This window comes from Mesoplodon bidens, assembly GCF_964165515.1.
Source record: "Mesoplodon bidens genome assembly, chromosome: 10".
NCBI lineage: Eukaryota > Metazoa > Chordata > Mammalia > Artiodactyla > Ziphiidae > Mesoplodon > Mesoplodon bidens.
Window position 1 is genome coordinate 12,606,487 of NC_138172.1, and position 21,326 is coordinate 12,627,812.

The 21,326-nt window shown below is 39.0% G+C and overlaps 1 protein-coding gene and 1 long non-coding RNA gene across 3 annotated transcripts in view; one reads left to right on the forward strand and one right to left on the reverse strand.

Moving 5' to 3' along the window:
- LOC308624133 overlaps positions 1 to 21,326 on the forward strand; it is an 864,944-nt gene that overhangs the window by 343,927 nt on the left and 499,691 nt on the right. The gene's annotated exons all lie outside the window — the stretch shown is intronic.
- Positions 12,639 to 14,950, reverse strand: LRRN1 (leucine rich repeat neuronal 1; the record flags this gene model as incomplete). Its single annotated transcript, XM_081246785.1, has 1 exon — positions 12,639 to 14,950. One exon carries the CDS (start codon positions 14,948 to 14,950, stop codon positions 12,800 to 12,802), a length of 2,151 nt encoding a protein of 716 aa, XP_081102911.1. The 3' UTR covers positions 12,639 to 12,799.

The following is a 21,326-nucleotide window of genomic DNA, read 5'->3' on the forward strand; positions in this document are numbered from 1 at the left end:
ATGGCTCACGGGCCCAGCCGCTCCGCAGAACGTGGGATCTTCCAGGACCAGGGCACAAACCCGCGTCCCCTGCATCGGCAGGCGGACTCTCAACCACTGCGCCACCAGGGAAGCCCCCTCTTTTTTTTTTAAAATAGAGGTAATGAGGCTTGAATCTCTCCCTTGCCTCTCAGAAGTGCTGCAGTGATGAATGGAAATGCCATTTGAAAACTGCTGTGCATCCTTTGCTACGGAGATATTTCAGTAACAAAGCATCCTCATCAGAGTACAGTCAGCTTCTGCTATAATGCCAGCACCCAGGGTATTGAGTCTTCTCATATTAGCAGGATCTACAATGTACTATAGGTAGCCATGCTGGGGGAAGGGAACAGACCGCCCTCTTTCTCCCACACCAGTTATTTTTATTCAGTACTTTCATTTTCTTTATAACACTTATCATAAGCTGAAATTAGTTAACTAATTATTTAACTTATTTATCTCTGGTTGCCCATCAAGAACATAAAAGTTCAAGTGGGGCAGGAACGAAGTATGCTTTGTTCTTCTTGTGTCCCCAGCACCCAGCACAGTGCCTGACAAATAGTAGGGGATCAATAAAGATTTATTTAGTGATGAATGAATGAATTATATAACCCATGATCTAATCTTCCTGTTCCTTTATGACAGGATTTGACCACATATGCCAAGATAACTGCCCATGAGATTTCAAATTCCAATAACCGAATAGGCAATTTCCCATGAAAGTGATTTTAAAGATACCAATTACAGACAAGAAATAAATAAGTTGACACATGATACCAAACATGTGGGTCTCTTCTATATCAATGGGAACTTCTTAAGGAGCTTTAGCATATGTATCTGGTAGCACTGAAATGGGTAATTCACCAAGTATCAATAGATTCTTTTTAAGTTTGAAAAGTAATTTGTTTCTCTCTTTATTTTTCTGATGAAGAAATTCTTAACACACATTTTGTTGTGTTAAGTCGCTGTAAAAAGTGCACCTTTTTTTTTTGTCAGTTTTGAAAAGCCGAACAGTTCATACTACCGAGGCAGAAAGGGGGTGAGGGGGTAGTAGGGATACACACTGAGATTAATCGTTTGCGCTAGATAATCTCCAACCTGTGTACCATCTCTATAGGTGATTGATTTTTGTTTCTATACTGCTTCGAAAGGTGAGGCAAGTTGTGTGTTGAACCTTCCATCAACCACCTGTGAGGATTTGAGTCCCCTGTCCCTCCAGCCTCCTTTGTTCTGGTGCCCAAAGTCTGATGACCTGGAGCTATGCATGAAATGAGGGTGGGGAAGGGTGGAGACTTGCTGACTGCTTCAATTCCTTAATGGTAGTTGAGGTTGGGAAAGAGCCTTTGTTCTTGAAAGCTGTATTATTTTTACTCTCTGTATAAATTCTAGGAGGTCTTTTTTGTGTATATTTTGGACGCTTATTGGATCTCTTTGCCTTCCTGAAGAATGACATTGATTATGTTATTGTTCAAAACCCTTCACCAGCTCCCCAACACTTGTAGATAAAGTCTTCAGCATTCACTCTGCACTTAAGTTTTCTTGCAATCAAATTGTAGAATAGTGTTGTGTTTACGAGCATAGATTCTGGGATTAAATATCTGATTCTGCCTCTTGGATGACCTCGGGCAAATTGCTTAATCTTTCCAAACCTCCTATTTTCTCATGGAGCAAACAATAGAACCTATCTCCTGGGGGTTATTTTGAAGATTAATTAAAATTATGCGTATAAAGTGCACACTTTTATGCCTACAACATTGTAAAGGCTCAATAAAAGGTGGTTATTTTTACCACCTCTCTCCCCTGATCCAGCAAATGGAACTAATTACTTCTGCGAGCACTATTGCAAGTACCCCATAATTTACATTTTCTTTCTGACTTCTTCTGCCTCATGCTTTTCCTCACTCCTTCCCCTCTTTCCCGAGTTCAAATGTTCTTCGTTCTCTGATGCCCTCTCACAGTGTTGCCTCCTATCTAACTGCTTCCACAAAAGTAATTCCTCCTTTCCTGCTCCCCACCCTTCTAAGTGACCTCTCCTTTCTTTAAATCCTGTTGACATTCTTTTCTGAGGTGAAAGTGGCAGCCGCTTGAATCAAGGCTGCTCTTCTGGACTCCCTTTTGGTGGCTGAGATCTGGAGTGTGTTTCTTCCTTTCCCCTGCATCTCTGAGGTAACGTCAGTCCTCCCTAGCATGCTGCTTGGCCTTAACTGGTAAATGCAACTACCCTGTGATCATGTCCAGCACACAGTAGATGCTCAATAAATATTTATTCAGGGAAAGGATCTGTGTGGAGTGAAAGGAACTCTCTGTGGTTACCATGTGTATCATTCCATCAGAAGACCACATTTCATCCTAAATTTGAAATTCCTCAGAAAGTGTGTATAGTGAGATTCGAAGACCTTTTGAACCTTGAGCCTGGGGAGGATTTGGTGCCATGTCAGATATATTTTATGGCTCATGAATTTAGGTTGGTTTTGGGGATTCTGTATGTGAGAGCTGAATCTTTTCAGATTCATAGTTCTTTTCTCTGTGATAGCTACCATTTTCACTCATGATCCAGGTTAAAAGTGATTGCATGGGAAACAGTGCTTTGTTATTTGAACAGATTATGATGGATTATTTCTGTCGTCATCTTCTTCCTTCGCAAGATGGTAGAAAAAAAAGATGAAGTCCCCTATATTTTGAAAAAAATGCTTCTTTTCAAGAATAGAATTGGCCTTGGGACGGGGGTGCTACCTGTGGTTTTGCTCAGCGCAGTTGATATGGGCAAGGTGTTGAGGTTAAAAACAGAAAGGAATTTCCCACCTATATTGTAGGAGTTAAAAGCAGGACTTTCATAACCAGAACACTGTACGACCACAGATTATTTGTCCTTGACAAACTAAATGAAATTAGCCTGATACAATTATCTTTTTGATGCAAGGTGGGGAAATTTGGGGGTAAGCTTAAGTTTGCCTGTTTCTGAAATTCAGGAGGCCGTGGTTCTAGTTTCAGTTTCTCTACTCACTGGATGGGGAGATTTGGCCAAGTTGTTATCTTTCCCTGGGTCTCACAATTTAAAAGATAACTTAATGACTAGGACCCTGCCTCTACTCTTCTACGTCCAACTAGAAGTTCTCCTCACTCCCCAGGAGAAAACCCAAGTGAGAGAGGGGCTAGGAGTGATGTAGAAATGTCAGAGTGCTTTGCTTAGAGAAAATGAGGAAAAAGGAGGGAAAAGGAGACCGATTCACAGAAGATCAATTTAAGAGGCTCTTTTTCAGCAAACTTTGTCCTTTCTCTGCTTCTACCATGGTTGCATGGTACAGAGCTTTTAGGGAGGTGGTTGCCTCTCTGCCCTCTGCCCCTAAGCAGTTTTCTGTCTACATTGTCCCCATTGTTTGGCATTTCTGCAGTCACTACGTTGCATGGCTTTCTTTCCATTTCTCCCCTAGTGGCATTGCTCTTAACAAAACTCTTCCCCAGCCTGCCTATTGGTAGTTGTGAAACATGAGGGAGATTGTATATGAATTCCTGCTTGTCTGCGAAGCACAAGGCTTTGTGGGAAAAACAAAAACAAAAACAAAAAGGTGGCTATGCTATTTTGACTAAGGCTTCCAGAGTTTGGGAATTGGGAAGGTGTACTCCACTGAACTACAAAGAATATGTACTCATTTGCATGGGGAATACTCGAGGCTACCAAAGCCACTGACAGTTGCTAGCTATATGCCCAGACAATGTAAGCTGTTGTGTGGTGTGTTCAGGAAATCCCAACAATCCTGGGTCACCAAAAGTGGCTCAGCTCAAGCAGATGTCCTAGGTTGAATGATATCCAGAAACTTGGATTGAAGTTAAGGCAAAGTTTCCCAGTCCTCAATACAGAAGAAAAATAGAAAGAAAATACAAGAAATGCAGTCTGTTCCCCAAATCAACCAAATGCCATCTTGCTCCCTGCAGCAGTCCAAAAATCTATTACCAGCCAAAACAAAATCTAACTAGGAAGATGAATCTGCTCCTAGCAAAAACGTATTTTTCACTCCAAAGTCAAAATTGTGAATGAATTCACTCATTCAACAAACTGCTATTGACTTTAGGACTGCCCAGTGTTTTTCATTGTCTACAAAACTGCTTGTCTCGATTTATGTACCTAATGGGAAGATAACTATAACTTACATTGTCTGTCTGGGGAAAATGGATTGGAATGAAGATATCTGTAGAACGGTTATTTGAATCTTTCTCCAGAGAAAGACCAATAATTCAGAGGGTGAGTTGAGGGAATGTGAAAATAGGCTTGGACAAATCTCCCAATGAAAAAAACACTACTAAATATTATGTCCCACTAATATTAAAAGCAGAAATAGGAAAATGAAACTTCTCTACCAAACTCTTCTTGCTGTCATGAATTTCTATTCTCAGGAATTAATCACATTAAGAATCCAAAGGAAATCCCATATGAATGGATTCTAGATTCAGAAGTATTTTGTATTAGGTTACACTACAGTGTTTTTTTACCTCTTTTGCTTGGGGAACAAAGAGGGGTGTAGTGTGCGAGTCTGGAGGTAGATGTGTCAAAGTATGGCTTGTTCTTTATTGCTATTCCCAGCCCAAGGCCTAGTTTCTTACGTTAAAAAATCAGGTTTTTTTCTAAACAAGAGAACCAGAAATATTTGTATTTAGTGGGTAAGGAGCAAGTTGAACAGAGAGTTTTTGTGCTTTAAGATCTCACATAATCAGTTTCCATTTTCCAAACATGCGCTTCCTATTTCCTTGACACCACAATCACCAAAGGAAACCTGAACTAACTGCAGGCCACTGATGGGTAGACATATGCAATTAGGGCAATCTGTCATTTGTTTAATGCTTGGGTTTTAAGTATTTCTGCAGTTGAGATTCCACGTTGAAGCCCCAGGGCTTGGGAGGTTTATCAAGTTGCTCTTGCAAGCTTCTCTTATCTCACCAGGAAGGCACTCCTCCAGGGATTATGTGGAATGGCTAAAAGAAATTAAATAGGGAGCAAAGCTCCTTCTGGGGCCCATAGCCCCCTTGTATTACTCAGCCTCACCTTCTCATCTCTGCACAAAAACTTTCCTCCTGCCTCAGCTTCCTGTTTAGTTACTCTGTATTTTTAGTAGCCCTTTCCTCATCGCCAGAATGCCTCCAGAATCCCCAGCTCCTCTGAGAAAAGCCGCCTTCCATGTCATTGGAAGCTCTGTGATCATGGGGATTTGCTTCTTTCACCCAGAACACCTCCCTCTGAATGGTGGCTCCTTGAATGCTCACCTCATCATTTTTTTTTAAATAAATTTATAGATTTATTTATTTATTTTTGGCTGTGTTGAGTCTTCGTTGCTGCGCAGTCATTCTCTGGTTGCGGCGAGAGGGGGCTAATCTTCGTTGCAGTGCCCGGGCTTCTCATTGCGGTGGCTTCTCTTGTTGAGGAGCACGGGCTCTAAGCGTGCGGACTTCAGTAGTTGTGGCTCGTGGGCTCTAGAGCACAGGCTCAGTAGTTGTGGCGCATGGGCTTAGTTGCTCCGCGGCATGTGGGATCTTCCTGGACCAGGGCTCGAACCCGTGTCCCCTGCATTGGCAGGCAGATTCTTAACCACTGTGCCACCAGGGAAGTCCCTCACCTCATCTTTTAATTCTGAGCTTAGGTAGTAAGATTTGAAGTTTGAGCTCCCCAGCTGACCAGGGTTCTTTTTCCTGTGCTTTCATGCCACGATTTCATCCTCTTGGTGGCAGCTCTTATGCTGGGTGATCACTTATGTGGATGTTCATCTTTCTTTGTGACTGTGCACTGGAGAGCATGGGCATGGGATGCTTATTTTTATGCCCCTAGTGCTTGATGTAGTAGAGGTAAAGTGCCCCCAAAGGAAGGAATTTTTCAGTCACTGGATACCCATATGATTATACAGACTTTAACAACAGGCTTTCCAAGAGAATTTAATAAATAATATGAGAAGATGCTTATTTTTTGCATGAAGAAAAAAAAACCAGTATACAAAATCATATCTATCAGGGTTCTAATTCTATATTCATAAATATGTATATTTTATAATTATTGTATATATACATATATAAATATACACACAGAGGGAAAAAAAGCTAGAAGAAAGTATACCAAAATCTCACTTGGTTATTTTGATAAACACTGATTTTTCTTACTATTTTTCTCCAGATTGTCTATAGTGAACCTATATTAGTGTCATAATCGAAGAAAAAAAATACCATTTAAAAATGAATGGCAGATAGGAACTATCTTATGATGGCAGGGGTACACCAAAGCCAGATGGAATAAAATTTGGTGAAATAGAGCATTGTTATGTGTGATATTCTAACAAGACAAAAAATAATACAGGAGCATACATTTTTAGTTAATATTCATAGTGGCCTTTTTTTCATAGTTTTATCAGTAGAGTAGGAGGTATTTAAACCAATCTGCTTCTTATAAGATAGAAAGTAATATATTTTAAAATAAAGGGCTATTGAGATCACAAAAATATGGCATAAAACTCTTCACTTAAAGGTACCCCAGGGAGTTTATCCTCCTGAAAACCTCCCCCACCTCCGCCCTCCCCCCATACACACACACTGGTTCGCTGGAATGATTTACAGGAAAGTTAAGATTAGATTACACTGAGAAGCAGAACGAGTCTTTGCTCTGGGTGATGTGGTGTAAAACAGATCAGAGAAATGATTAAAATGTGAGGCTGACCTTAATGGTTACAAAAGAAAAAGACTGAGGCAGAATTTTTCTCCCTACCAAAGCCCGTGGCATTAATCCCACGTTTATACAGCTTTTGTAGGGAGGTCCTTGCAAGACCCTTACAAGGTCATGAAACCTACCCTTTTTCTTGCTGCTCACTCTCAGGGAAGAACTAAATCAATCAAGCAAATGAGATGGCCTGCCCAGTCCTCTGGGTGCCTTTTAGCTACAAAACAGTTTAGTGGTTAGTCTTGGGCCTTAGAGTCTGACAGCCAGGGTTGAAATCTTGGCTTCAAGATTTGACTTCAAATTAAGACTGATGAACTGAGGCTCAGTTTCTCCATGTAAAACAGTGATATACCTATTTCATAAAAATAACCATACTGAGTTCCACCCCTACCCAGACTACCCTTCCCTTTTTTTTAAACTGTTTTTTTCTTCTTCAGCTTCAATGTCTTCCATTTGCTTGCATGTATTTATTATCACAAATAGTCCTTTACTTTTTCCTCTCTCTGGCTTACTATTATTTCCGTATATTGATCTCAGGTTTGGGTCTTAAATTAGACCCCTGTACTCTGAGTCCTCACTTTTTTTTTTTTTTTTTTTTTTTTGCGGTACTCGGGCCTCTCACTGTTGTGGCCTCTCCTGTTGCGGAGCACAGGCTCTGGTCACGCAGGCTCAGTGGCCAAGGCTCACGGGCCCAGCCGCTCCGCGGCATGTGGGATCTTCCCGGACCGGGGCACGAACCAGTGTCCCCTGCATTGCCAGGCGGACTCTCAACCACTGCGCCACCAGGGAAGCCCTGAGTCCTCACTTCTGAGCAGTGCCTCTCTTTGCTCCATTTTTCCTTCTATCTCAAGTGCCAAATTGGCTTTTGGGCTCTGTGTTCTATACTCCTGGTCCAGATTTAGCCTGCAGACCATTTTATAATGGAAAAACAATAAGTTTTATGCATACAGACCTCAAGTTTAAGTTCTGCCTTTTACAAGCTGTGCGGTTTCAGGTAAATTGCTTGCATCTCTGAGGCTGAGTATTCATTTTTCTCCTCTCTAATGGAGGGACAGTGGTACCTGCCCTGTACCCACTCCCTAGGGGAGGAGGGCCAATTAAAAGGATTAAATGTAAATGATCTATGTGAAGTTCCTAGCAGAGGGCTATGTACACAAAAAATGTTTCTCCCTCCTTTTTCTTTCATAAGTCACCACTGTAAATTTGTTTTTCTTCCCTCCAGGACCACCCTGTCTTGTTTATATTAGTAAGACAGGCTGAGGTGCAGAGTGATGCATTAAAATGCTACGTAATTCAGGGCAGCCCCCCTATTAGGAATTCATGACCATTTTGTCAGGGCCCAGGCTGAAATTTACCTTGTCACTTTAATCTTATGGGAGAGAGGGAGGGAGGCAAGGTGGAAAGGAGAGGACTGCATGGTCTGACCCACTCTGCACCCAGAGCTACTTTCATGAAGTGAGTGAAACTGGTTTTGCTTCATATTAAGTAGTATGTAACTGACAAAACTGGAGTATGTCAGGAGGGCTATCACATTTATGTAAAAAAAAAGAAAGACATCCTTTTAATGTCTTACTGCCTCTGGATAGAATTTTTTTCTGGGGAACAGAGAGAACCCTGAATAAAAATATCCCACCAACTCCACAAACTTGGTGATTGTACAAAAGCCATTTGTTTCCAGGTATGTCATATACACCCTTGCAACTGCCCAGTTATATGAATTTCACATTTCCCCCTTTAAGCTTTGGAGCTAAACATTGAGTTTGTTACTAATTTTACATACACCTTCCATGATTTACTGCTAAGGAAAGAATGAGCTTGGAATTTCCTCCGCAAAATCTTTCAAATTTTCTGATTAGGTAACAGAGAGGAGAGTATAGGAGAACTGAAGGTTAGAATTAAAATTTAGCCTGATGTGAACACAGCTTTGATGGGTAGTTTAGAAATTCCCAGCACATAAATCTTTAAAGGGGAAGAGAGAAGAACATTAAGACATAGAGAAGGTTTTCAGTGTTATCTCCCATGAGTTCTCCTGTATGTACTTCCTCTGCTTTCCCCAGGTGCCCTGTGACCTCCAGCCTCTCACCTTCTATAGATACTCCCACCTCCACCTTAGAAGGGTGCTGGATGGATGGAGAGGAAACTGGAGGTGAAGGGCCCCATCATGGTCACCCACTTACAGAACTGTACGGTGTCACCAAATGATTACTCCTATGGGCCTTGGTTGTCTTTTCTGTAAATTGTGAAGAATAATAGCCAATTTATCAGGACTGTTTTGGAGATTAAATTAAATCCTCAGTTTCTCAGGATCTGTAGTACAGAATAGTAGCCTGAAATATACTAATGGTCAAACAGCTGTGGGAAATGCTATGTAATTAATATTAGTACCATCAAGTCTCTGAGGAGTTCTACAATACAAGAAACCCATTTAGTTCTGTTATCGTGTGCTGGACAATGCTGAACCAGCAGGTACAAAAATACTGAGTTCCCTTGCCATCTCCTTATTCTTACCATATACCCTAAGTTCCTGACTTGGAGTACAGAGAGAAGGAGCTGGTGCTGGTATCACTGCAAAGGAGGGAGGGGGGAGGACTGAGAAATCATGCCCACACCGGATTAGATCAAGTCCTGCAGGGATTCTATGCCAAAGTCATTCCAGAGCTCTGGATGGATGATGACTCTCAAATTCATCTTTCCTCCAAGTAATCCCTTATGAATAATAATAAAAAAAACCTCTATTTGCAAGCAGGGTGAGAGTGAAAGAATTGAAGTGAAGAAAGCATTTTCAGTTGTAGTTAGAATGCATCAGAAATAGTTAAAATCCCCTTATCAATGAATAGAAAGGCAGAAAGTATGGTTTTCCCGGCAAAGTGTTAGGGGTGTGTAATGTTTTTTTCCAGTAATGAAGAAAAAAAAATGCCCTGGAAGATGAATACAGAGAGAGGAAGCAAACACCAAGTAAAGGACTGATTGTGGTGTCCTTGGCAAATAAATGAATGAATAAATAGAAAACCACATGAGAGAAAATAATGGACTTCGGTATTGTTTGTTTGTGAAAGAATGGAGATGACTCCTTTTTGCCAGTCACACAGCCAAATTAGAAAATTTGATGATCAAACATTGCATTTGTTTTTATATTCATGGCATCAGTTCAGTTTCTCATTAATTAAACAGGCAAATTTGGGAATGCCTGTTTTAAGAAGCTGATCCCAAAATAACCTTGTAAAATCAGGTTAGAGATACATTATATGCCCTGAGGGCAGCCCGAAGCAAAAGGGAAAATATGAAATTAGAAAGTGACCTATAATAGTCACTTCATTGGTAAAGGTGACATAACCTCCATTACCAATCAGGACCTAGTTTGATGTCTAATTTTACTGGCTGTCGAACTTATCAAATTAAATTAAGTACAAATGAGGAAATACTTGGCTAGGTGAAAAAAAAGTGCTATGCCATTTTGCTTTCTATCAACTGGAAACCAAACCAAGTAGCACGGACAAGGAAAAAGAAGCTCAAATATTTTATTGGAGGAGGAATAAAAGGGATATTTTCCTCCCAAAGTGGCCTGGCAAAAGATAGTTGGCAAAAAAACACTTGGATTTCCTGGTGATTGCTATATATCCAGAATAGAGAAATGGTTGTTTTTTTGTTTTTTGTTTTCATTTATTCCGCTAATATTTGAGTGTTGATTATGTGCCAGGTTCAAATCATTGCTTTATGGGATAAACAATGCCTCCTCCCTGCTCTGGGCTCCCTGCTCTGGGCTCCCTGCTCTGGGCCTAATGCTTCGGTGTCATTCCCCTTTCACTGTTTTTCTTGGATAGTCCACTACTCTCTGTAGATATTTGAAGACAAGAATCCCCAACAGGAAACCCCATGCCCACCCCGACCCCTGCCCAAGGTTGCATCCAAGGCATCTCTAATTCTTGATGTTTCCCACAGGTACTCAGCAATACCCACAAAGTAGAAGCTTTCCTGAGCCTCTGCTCTGCCCTTGTGCTAAAATATGTCCTGAATAAATGAGAACTTGAGGATATAGTGCATTTTTGGAGCAAGGGCACCAAGAGTTGTTGAGAACTGAAAAAGATAAGCTCTGCACAGCAGCCTAGAAGGCTGCTGGACCCAGAGCAATAGATGGAGGGCAGAGTTCTCAATGGGCAGGAGTCTGACCGGGGCAAGTTACAATGCTTCCCTGGGCCTAGGTTTTTCTGCCAACAAATGTAGGCTGTGGACAAAGATGTTCCTGGTTCAGACACTCATTGTTTTCCTGTGCAGCTTACTTGCTTCAGCATTTGAAGTTCTTTTCTCCACCTTAGAAATGGGAAGGAAGGTGATGATTTTTTTCCTAAGTGATTCATGAAACAAAGAATTTTACAAAGAAAGAAATCCTCATCCTTCCTTGCCTGCACTTTCTTTCTCCCTCTTCCTTGCTTTTGCTCAGCTGGCACCTGCTTGCTCTCAGTCCCTTTTTACAATTTCATCGTTCCTGGTGTGATAGTATGTCTGTGGAAGCAGGTGCCACCTAGAGCAGCCTTCTAAAAAAGTTTCTCTGCTTTATCAACCTGCATTTTCAAGTGGGTCCTTTTTCCTCCACCTGTACTTTTAAGTCTTCCCTCTCCCCCACTTTGTGGAACTGGGATCCTACCTAAATCTAGCTCCTTCTGTTCTAAATTTCACACACATTACCCGTGAAACACTTAATTCTGCAAAACTGTTTCTGTATATTATTTGGATGAAAAATGCCAACTGTAGAGAAGTTGCTCTGTTTTCTATTAATCATTTACTTGTCTCAGCAGATATTTCCCCACTGACATGTGGACTAATATGGATCTAGGCATAATGACAGCTGTTAAAAGAGGAATAACATGTAATACATTTTGGAATATTACATAGCAGCATGTTTTAGACTTTGATGGGGAATATGATACTGCTAAAAAAAAAAATCAAATTTTAACAAGACCCTTACAGAAAAGGAATGTGACATATCCAATGTATATATCTCTTTTACCACGTTTAGCTATACATGGGATACAGTAATATACCTTTTTTCTTCAAATGAACTTTTCCTTCCATTAGGTCTGGTCAGTAATATTTAAAATATAGAAATCCTATTCATTAAAATACCTTCATTAAAATATTTATTTCTCCCCTTAGAAAAAGAATTCAAAACTTTTTAGGGCCTAGTTTTAAAAAGCAACATGCTATATAGGTAATTTATTTTGGTGGTTGTTTTTGGGAATGTGAAAAATATCACCACTGCAACTAGCAAGAACTATAAATGATACATTATTGCAAGTGTTCTAAAAAAATCAGAACAAAACTAATTTATTATATAGTTCTGTCTTCATTATACACCACATGTTGGTGAGTTAAACACAACAAAATTATTGTCTTTTAAAAGTGTCTACTAAAGATAAAAAGAATAAGGTAACAATTAACATGTAGTTAGTTACATTAAAAAATCTGATATACATATTTCTATTGCCTGTTAGCTTGTTCTAAGCCTTTTAACTATGACAAAAAAAAAAGTCGTTGTTCAAAAGCAAACATTCAATTCAGTTGATACAACATTACAGTACAGTCAACTAACATCATTCAACAAAGGTAACAAGTCTAGCCTTAGCTTCTCCAGTTACAAGTCTGTAGACCAAATTGCTACAAAAAGTTCAATGCTGCTTCACAACTGTGTGTTAGCTTTTTGGAGGACATGGTACTGTGTGCTCGTGGCTTCAGAAGAAGGGGTCATGCTACTGGTAAAAGCACAGGGGAACCCCAACCTGTCGTTAATCATTTTTTTTAGCATTTAGTTAGAACAGCATTATTGAGTTTAGCACAACAACTAAAACAAAATCATAATGATAATAATGATGAGAATAAAAACCAAACACAAACTGGAAGCCTAGAGACGCTGCCAGCTGTGTCAAACCCTTGCGATACGCTATACTAAAAAAATTTGAAATATCCACCCATCCTCTCCACTCTGCCACAAACTAGCAAAGTCAAAAATACAAAAGTCTTCAACTTGTTACTTTTGCAGAATAAAGCAAAAACGTCTTTGTGCTCCTTACTACCAGAAGCAAAATATCCACTGAGTTACCACATGTAATAGCTTCTGGAGGTGTCAACTTGGGTTGGCTTGGTGTCTGCAGTACCATCTTTGTCTTTCTCACTGTCACCTTCCCAGAGGTTAATGAGTGGTGGGTACAGCTCATTTAGTGGGATTGAAGAGGTTTTTTGCATATACTTTTTTAATGAATGGTGGTAGTTTTTCCTCTTAAATCTTTTGGCAATGTACACAGCAATGGATGCAAGGCTAATGACGGCAAACATGGACCCCATAACTGCAGCAAGGGCTGTACTGGTTTCTTGATCAGAAATGTCCAGCGCGAAGGCAGCATTTTTGGTTGTGACATTAACACATGACTTTTGAGTCTGCTGATGAATACTGGACACTGTGAGACACACTTCATAATCTGTGGAAGGCTGCAGGTGCGTTAGGTTGTATTCGTGAACATCTACCGGGACCCTGGCAGTATATGTTATGTGGGGATTGTCAATCTTCATGGTGGCAGATGACCATTTTAAGTTTGACGTCATGACATTGGAATTAACTTTCCAGGACACTAAAATGGAATGAGATTCTGTCTGCTTGACATATATTTTCAGCACCTGGGTACCATCCAGAAGGGTTCCATTAACCTTAATTGTCACCACTCGAGTGTCTGCCCCTTCAACATTCTGGGCAACACAGGTGTATCTTCCTGAGTCTTCAGTTTGTATGTTAGATATTTCCAATGTACCTTCACTACTTAGTTTGTATTTATCTGAAAGCGTTTCCACAGTTATCTTATTTCCAAGGGGAGTGACCCAGTAAATTTCAGGTTCTGGCTCGGCCATGGCCCGACAGTCTAGGAAAACTGCTGTGCCAGTATCCATGTTTAAATGATTTGGGAATGTGTCATGAGATATCATTGGGAGGCACTGTTCACCTGAATCCTGAATTAAAACTTCCTTCACCTGCTGCCCTCTGTATTCAGGCGGCATGGCACAGAACATGGATAAGGGCTCCATGAAGCGGATGTTTGTCTTGTTGGAATTAATCCAGTGGATAACACAGTCACACCTCAGGGGATTGCTGTGGATACTGATCTCACGCAGATTAGGAAGGGATTCTACTGTCTTCTGGTAAACGGCATTCAAGGCATTGTTGTTCAACATCAGGCTTTCTAGGGCAGGGACACTTCGAAAAGCCAAGCTGTGGATGTAAGATAATTTGGGGTTATTGGTGGCTTCTAACTTTGTGAGTTCAGGCAAGTTATCCAGGGCGTAGCGGTCCACAGAGACAAGTTCCCCCATATTGTTGATTCCCAGTTCTTTTAACCGGAGCATATTTTTGAAGTCCCCTTCCTGGATTTTGTGGATGGGGTTTTTGTTGAGGTCTAAGAATTTCAAATTTGGAACTTTTTGCAGGGCAAGTTGAGGGACTTTGACCAGTTTGTTATCATAAAACGACAGGCTCTCTAGGCTATCCAAGCCCACCAAGGCATTTCCAGGAATATCAGTGAGATACATTCCTGCCAAAACTAAGCTTCTCAAATTTGAGAGGGGTTTGAAGTTCATATCCAGAATTCCAATCACGGGGTTTTCCCCAATCATGAGAATTTCCAGGTTGGGTGTTGAATCAAACCAGCGGCTATCAATCACTTTCAATCTGTTGGAGTTTAGGTGGAGCCTTAAAAGATTTTTTAAGCCTGAAAAAGCATTAGCAGAAATAGTGCTAATCTGGTTATGGTTGATGTAGAGTTCTTGAAGGTTGCTGAGATCTTGCAGACAATAATCATTCATTTCCGTAATCTGATTTTCCTCCAAATGCAGAGTAGTGAGCTGGGTCAGGTTTGCCAGCCCTACCTCCTTAATATTTGTAAAGTTGTTTTGGGAGAAATCCAGCTCAGTCAGGTTGAAAAGCTGCTGAAGCTCATCCACGGTCTTTGCAATGTTATTGCTCTGTAGGAGAAGCACTTGAGTATCACTAGAAAGGTTGCTGGGAATCCTTGTTAAGCGGAGATCATTGCAATCAACGGTGGTGGCTTCTCTGTATGTTGACTGCGGGGTAAACCAGGGCCTAATTTCACATACACAAAGTTGTGGACACTCACTATTTTGTAGGCAAGACCCAGTTAATGAAGTCATTAGCAAGCTCAGCACCATTCGGCAAGCTGCTAAAGGAAAGCTCATCCTAGCCATGCTGGCTTGCTGAGCAAGCTCAGCTCCTGATAATTGTTAAGTTTTAACAAAAGGTGAACACTATATAGTGGTATGAAGGACAGCCAGCAGAAAATGTAAACATTCAAGCAGAGTCTCTGTTGAGATGTGTAGAATTCCAGAGTCTGAAGGGATGGTTTCCTGGAGTTTTTGAAAGGCAGGAAACAGTTTAGAGTCTTTTACCTGTGTCTCTCAATTCCAGGCATGCGCACAGCTCTGTGGCATAAGTTATTTCAGCCAAATCAAAGTCTGGAGATGTGCCTGAAAATTAGATTAGGACAAATATTATGTTTTTTCCATATACTTTCTAATACATTATAGCTTTTCTTTTGTCTACTAAAAAGGCGTAATCACTTATAAATCTAATAACAATGTTCAAAGAAACTAAAGCTTTTAAACTGTAGAATACTTTTAATATATTATTACACTTAGTTAACTAGTTTTAGTGTTCCTTCACATTTACAATTAAATTGGGACTGCTTGTATTACTGGGTAAAAACATAAAACACACATTGCACATACACACCCATTCACACACACACACACATAGTAGAAACACTTAGAAAAGCCCACAGATGTCATTTCTTTAAAAACAAAGGTGACATAGAAACTACATATATTCATGGCTCCAAAAATATCAAAAGGTAATTCCTCATGAAAGCAAAACATGAAAGCCAGTTTATTAAATATTCAAAGTTCATTTTTAGTTATTTATATTTTAATTAATACTTCATTTGTTTTTAGGAATTCTTTCTTTTCCAAACGGTACATTCTGTAGAAATATTCAGCCAAACCTGATCTAGTTTAATTATTCTTATGCAAAAAATTAATCTAACAGAACTACAAAAGAAAAATATCAGTTTTTCTTGTATTCTCATAGCCGCATCTGATCTTGACTGAATAAAATTGTAAAAGGACTCTATTCCACCACACTCCTGGTCTTCATTAAAAATACAAATACACTTATACGTGTATATATATATATATATAATCTCACATGCATGATTTCATCAATCTCATGGGAATGTCATGGCCACTTAATAGTCATGGCTATACACCCTGAATATGTTTTTTAACCTTTTAAAGCCTCAGCTCCTTCAACCATAAAATAGGGTTGGTCATAAAAGTATCTCTCTTATAGGATTACTGAGAGAATTAAAGGAATCTATGTAAAGCTCTTAGTGTAGTGCCTGGCAGATATTAAATTCTTATAAAGGTTAATTGTATTTATTATCATCTTATATCTCTCATCTATTTAATTTTAGCTATGTAGTGGTTATTGGAGGATAAGTAAAAGAAGGAAAGCTGGAGATATTTGATTTTATTTAGCTATCATCTGTTGACTTTGATAAGGTCTTCTGAGGTCAAATATGTACTGCTCACCTGCTTGTAAACATCATATAGTAGCTAATGCTGCTAGTTTGCTGGATTCCAATCAGGTGTAAAAAGCCATTATGGATTCAGTGTCTGTCTTGCTTTCCCAAGACTACTCTAGTCACTTGCTAAGATATGTAAAGTAGAGATATGTATTTCCTTACAGTTGTCTTGTTATAATGCACTTCAGCTTTGAGTACTGAAGGAACTTAAGTGACTAGTGTTTTCTTTATCTTCATAAGATTACTGTAAGGATTCAATAAAATAGAGCATATAATATATTTGAAGCCCTAGTGTTCAACACACAGCAGGCTCTCAATTCATATTTGCTACTATTACTACCTTAGTACTTTGCAAAACACAGTTATCCTTGTGATGGACCAAGAAGTATAATACTACAAATTGCATCCAGTCCTAAAGTTCTGTATTTGTTATAGTTTAGTAGAAAGAATGAAAAATTCTACATTTTTTGGTTTGTTTTACAAAATACACAAACCAAATTACCAGCTAACAAGATGGAGTTTTAAAAAACCATCCAGTCCAGATCTGGCAAATCAGAAGCGGGAGAAGGAAGTGTATGTGTTGCATAATGGTGGATCCTTGCTATTCTCTGTGGGGAGAAACACACTGACATTCTCCTCCCCCCTGATCTGGATAGTTTACCATATATCATGGACATGCAAAACTTTTCAGTATTTAACACTATCTGATTTTGACTTTCATCAAGAAATTCCATAAAATAAAAACATACCTCAGAGAATAGCATTTTCCAAATATTATTAACTCCACAAGTTTTGTTTCCATTTAGAGTAATCCTAAAACAGGGACAGTAGTCACAATAAATGTTCAGTTAAGAACATTTCTGCCACAGGTTATTCCTTAATTGTAATTCAAAATAGAAAACCAGGAGAATAAAATCTACCTTTCATAACTGAGACGGAATTTCAACTAATTTTTCTGTTTTGACTGAATTGAAGAAAACAGCAGGAAGTAAAATATGTATTAATAAGTCATGGGAGACTCCCAAAGCAATCTGTTACCATGAAAAAATATCTTTTATGGGGCTATACTTTGAATATTGTCATGAGTAATGCCTCCATTTTAGTTTAAGTTATATGACTTGAGGTTATTATATTGCATATTCAAAATTCTCTTTGACACACATACACCTCTTTAAACACGCAAACAAACCACACAAGCTCAGAATGTCAGCTGTCATATCAAACACAGAGGGAAGACATTTTCCTTTCTCAAACCTGCATTTGGCTCCTTTGGGAGTACAGAATGAAACTTCCTTAACACAAAAGGAGGTGTTTAAGATGTTTCTATTTGTATAACTTTGTAAATTCTCTTTAGCATTTTTTCCCAGACTTACTTTTGAACGTGAAATTATATATAGAACAAAGCTTCAGAGCCCCTGTACCATTCTATATGTTTAAAACTTAGGTTATATCTCAGGAACTATTCACTAACAGTGTTTAAAAGTAAATCCATTATCGCAACAAGAGAAGAAAACTACAGACCAATATCTGATGAATATTGATGCAAAATTCCTGAACAAAATACATCCCTATCAAACTACCACTAGCATTTTTCACAGAACTAGAACAAAAAATTTCACAATTTGTATGGAAACACAAAAGACCCCGAATAGCCAAAGCAACCTAGAGAACGAAAAATGGAGCTGGAGGAATCAGGCTCCCTGACTTCAGACTATACTACAAAGCTACAGTAATCAAGACAGTATGGTACTGGCACAAAAACAGAAAGATAGATCAATGGAACAGGATAGAAAGCCCAGAGATAAACCCACGGACATATGGTCACCTTATCTTTGATAAAGGAGGCAGGAATGTACAGTGGAGAAAGGACAGTCTCTTCAATAAGTGGTGCTGGGAAAACTGGATAGGGACATGTAAAAGTATGAGATTAGATCATTCCCTAACACCATACACAAAAATAAGCTCAAAATGGATTAAAGACCTAAATGTAAGGCCATAAACTATCAAACTCTTAGAGGAAAACATAGGCAGAACACTCTATGACATAAATTGCAGCAAGATCCTTTTTGACCCACCTCCTAGAGAAATGGAAATAAAGACAAAAATAAACACATGGGACCTAATGAAACTTCAAAGCTTTTGCACAGCAAAGGAAACCATAAACAAGACCAAAAGACAACCCTCAGAATGGGAGAAAATATTTGCAAATGAAGCAACTGACAAAGGATTAATCTCCAAAATTTATAAGCAGCTCATGCAGCTCAATAACAAAAAAACAAACAACCCAATCCAAAAATGGGCAGAAGACCTAAATAGACATTTCTCCACAGAAGATATACAGACTGCCAACAAACACATGAAAGGATGCTCAACATCTTTACTCATTAGAGAAATGCAAATCAAAACTACAATGAGATATCATCTCACACCAGTCAGAATGGCCATCATCAGAAAATCTACAAACAATAAATGCTGGAGAGGGTGTGGAAAAAAGGGAACACTCTTGCACTGCTGGTGGGAATGTGAATTGGTACAGCCACTATGGAGAACAGTATGGAGGTTCCTTAAAAAACTACAAATAGAACTACCATATGACCCAGCAATCCCACTACTGGGCATATACCCTGAGAAAACCATAATTCAAAAAGAGATATGTACCAAAATGTTCATAGCAGCCCTATTTACAATAGCCCAGAGATGGAAACAACCTAAGTGTCCATCATCGGATGAATGGGTAAAGAAGATGTGGCACATATATACAATGGAATATTACTCAGCCATAAAAAGAAATGAAATTGAGCTATTTGTAATGAGGTGGATGGACCTAGAGTCTGTCACACAGAGTGAAGTAAGTCAGAAAGAGAAAGACAAATACTGTATGCTGACACATATATACGGAATTTAAGAAAAAAAAATGTCATGAAGAACATAGGGGTAAGACACGAATAAAGACACAGACCTACTAGAGAATGGACTTGAGGATATGGGGAGGGGGAAGGGTAAGCTGTGACAAAGTGAAAGAGTGGCATGGACATATATACACTACCAAACGTAAGGTAGATAGCTAGTGGGAAGCAGCCGCATAGCACAGGGAGATCAGCTCGGTGCTTTGTGACTGCCTGGAGGGGTGGGATAGGGAGGGTGGGAGGGAGACGCAAAAGGGAGGGGATATGGGAACATATGTATATGTTTAACTGATTAAATTTGTTATAAAGCAAAAACAAAAAAAACAAAAAAAAAACCTGTCCCTGTTTGCAGATGATATGATCTTGTATGTAGAAAGCCCTAAAGATGTCATGCAAAAAAAACCTCCAAACTGTTAAAACTAATGAACAATTTAAGGAAAGGTTCAGAACACAAAATCAATTGTGTTTCAGTACATTAACAATGAACCATCTAAAAGTGAAATTAAGGAAAGAATCCCACCTACAATAGCATCAAGAAGGATAAAACACTTAGGAATAAACTCAACCACGGAGGTGAAAGACCTGTAAACTGAAAACTACAAAACATTGCTAAAAGAAATAAAAGAAGATACAAATAAATGGAAAGACATTCCATGTTCATGGATTAGAAGACTTAATATTGTTAAAATGTCTATCTACCCCAAATAATCTACAGATTCAATTCAATCCCTATCAAAATCTCAATGGCAATATTTGTAGAAATAGAAAAAAATCTTAAAATGCATGTAGAATCTCAAGGAACCCTGAATAACCAACACAGTCTTAAAAACAAAGAACACAGATGGAGGCCTCACACTTCCTGATTTCAAAACATACTACAAGTGGGACTTCCCTCGTGGTCCAGTGATTGAGACTTCGCCTTCCAATGCAGGGGGTACGGGTTTGATGCCTGGTCGAGGAGCTAAGATCCCATATGCCTCATGGCCAAAAAACCAAAACATGGGACAGAAACAATATTATAACAAATTCAATAAAGACTTTAAAAATGGTCCACATCAAAAAAATCTTTTAAAAAACCCCAGAAAACATACTACAAGTAATAATAACCAAAGATAGACATACAGACCAATGGAACAGAGAGCCCAGAAATAAACTCTTCCGTATATGATTAGATGATCTTTGACAAGTGTGCCAAGACTGCACAATGAGGAAAGGATAGTCTGTTCAACAAATGGTGTTAGATATCCACTGCAAAAGAATGAAGTTGGGCCCCAAGAGGATAGCTACTGTCAAAAGAACAGAAAATAACAAACTTTTGGTGAGGATGTGAAGAAATTAAAACTCTTGTGCACTACTGGTTGGAATGTAAAATGGTTCAGCCATTATGGAAAACTGTATGGAGGGTTCCTCAAAAAATTAGAAATAGAATTACCATATGATCCAGCAATCCCACTTCTGGGTATGTATTCAAAAGAATTCAAAGCAGGATCTCAAAGAAATATGTGCACACCAATGTAAATTACAGTATCATTCACAATGGCAAGAGGTGGAAGCAACCCAGATGTCCACTGATGGGTGAATGGAAAAAGAAAACATGGCATATATATAAAGTGGGATATTATGCAGTTTTAAAAAAGAAGGAAACCCTGTCATATCTACAATATGGATGAATCCTGAGGACATTACACCAGATGAAATAAGTCGGTCACAAAAAGACAAAATACTGTATGATTCCACTCATATGAATTATTTAAAATAGTCAAAATCATAGAAAGAAGAAGTAGAGAGGGGGTTGCTAAGGATTGTAGGGAGAGAAAAGAGAGGATTAGATTTTAATGGGTAGAGTATCAGTTTTGCAAGATGAAAAAGTTTGAGAGCTCTGTTGTACAACATTGTGAATATATTTTAACACTACTAAACTATACACAAAAATGGAAGATGGTAGATTTAATGTTAGGGCTTTTCATTATAATGAAGTAAATTAATTATAATACAGGCCAACTTTTATCACCCACATACAAATTAAGATCTTAAATTCTGCAACAAATAAAAAATGGCTGGCATAGATCTTTTTAA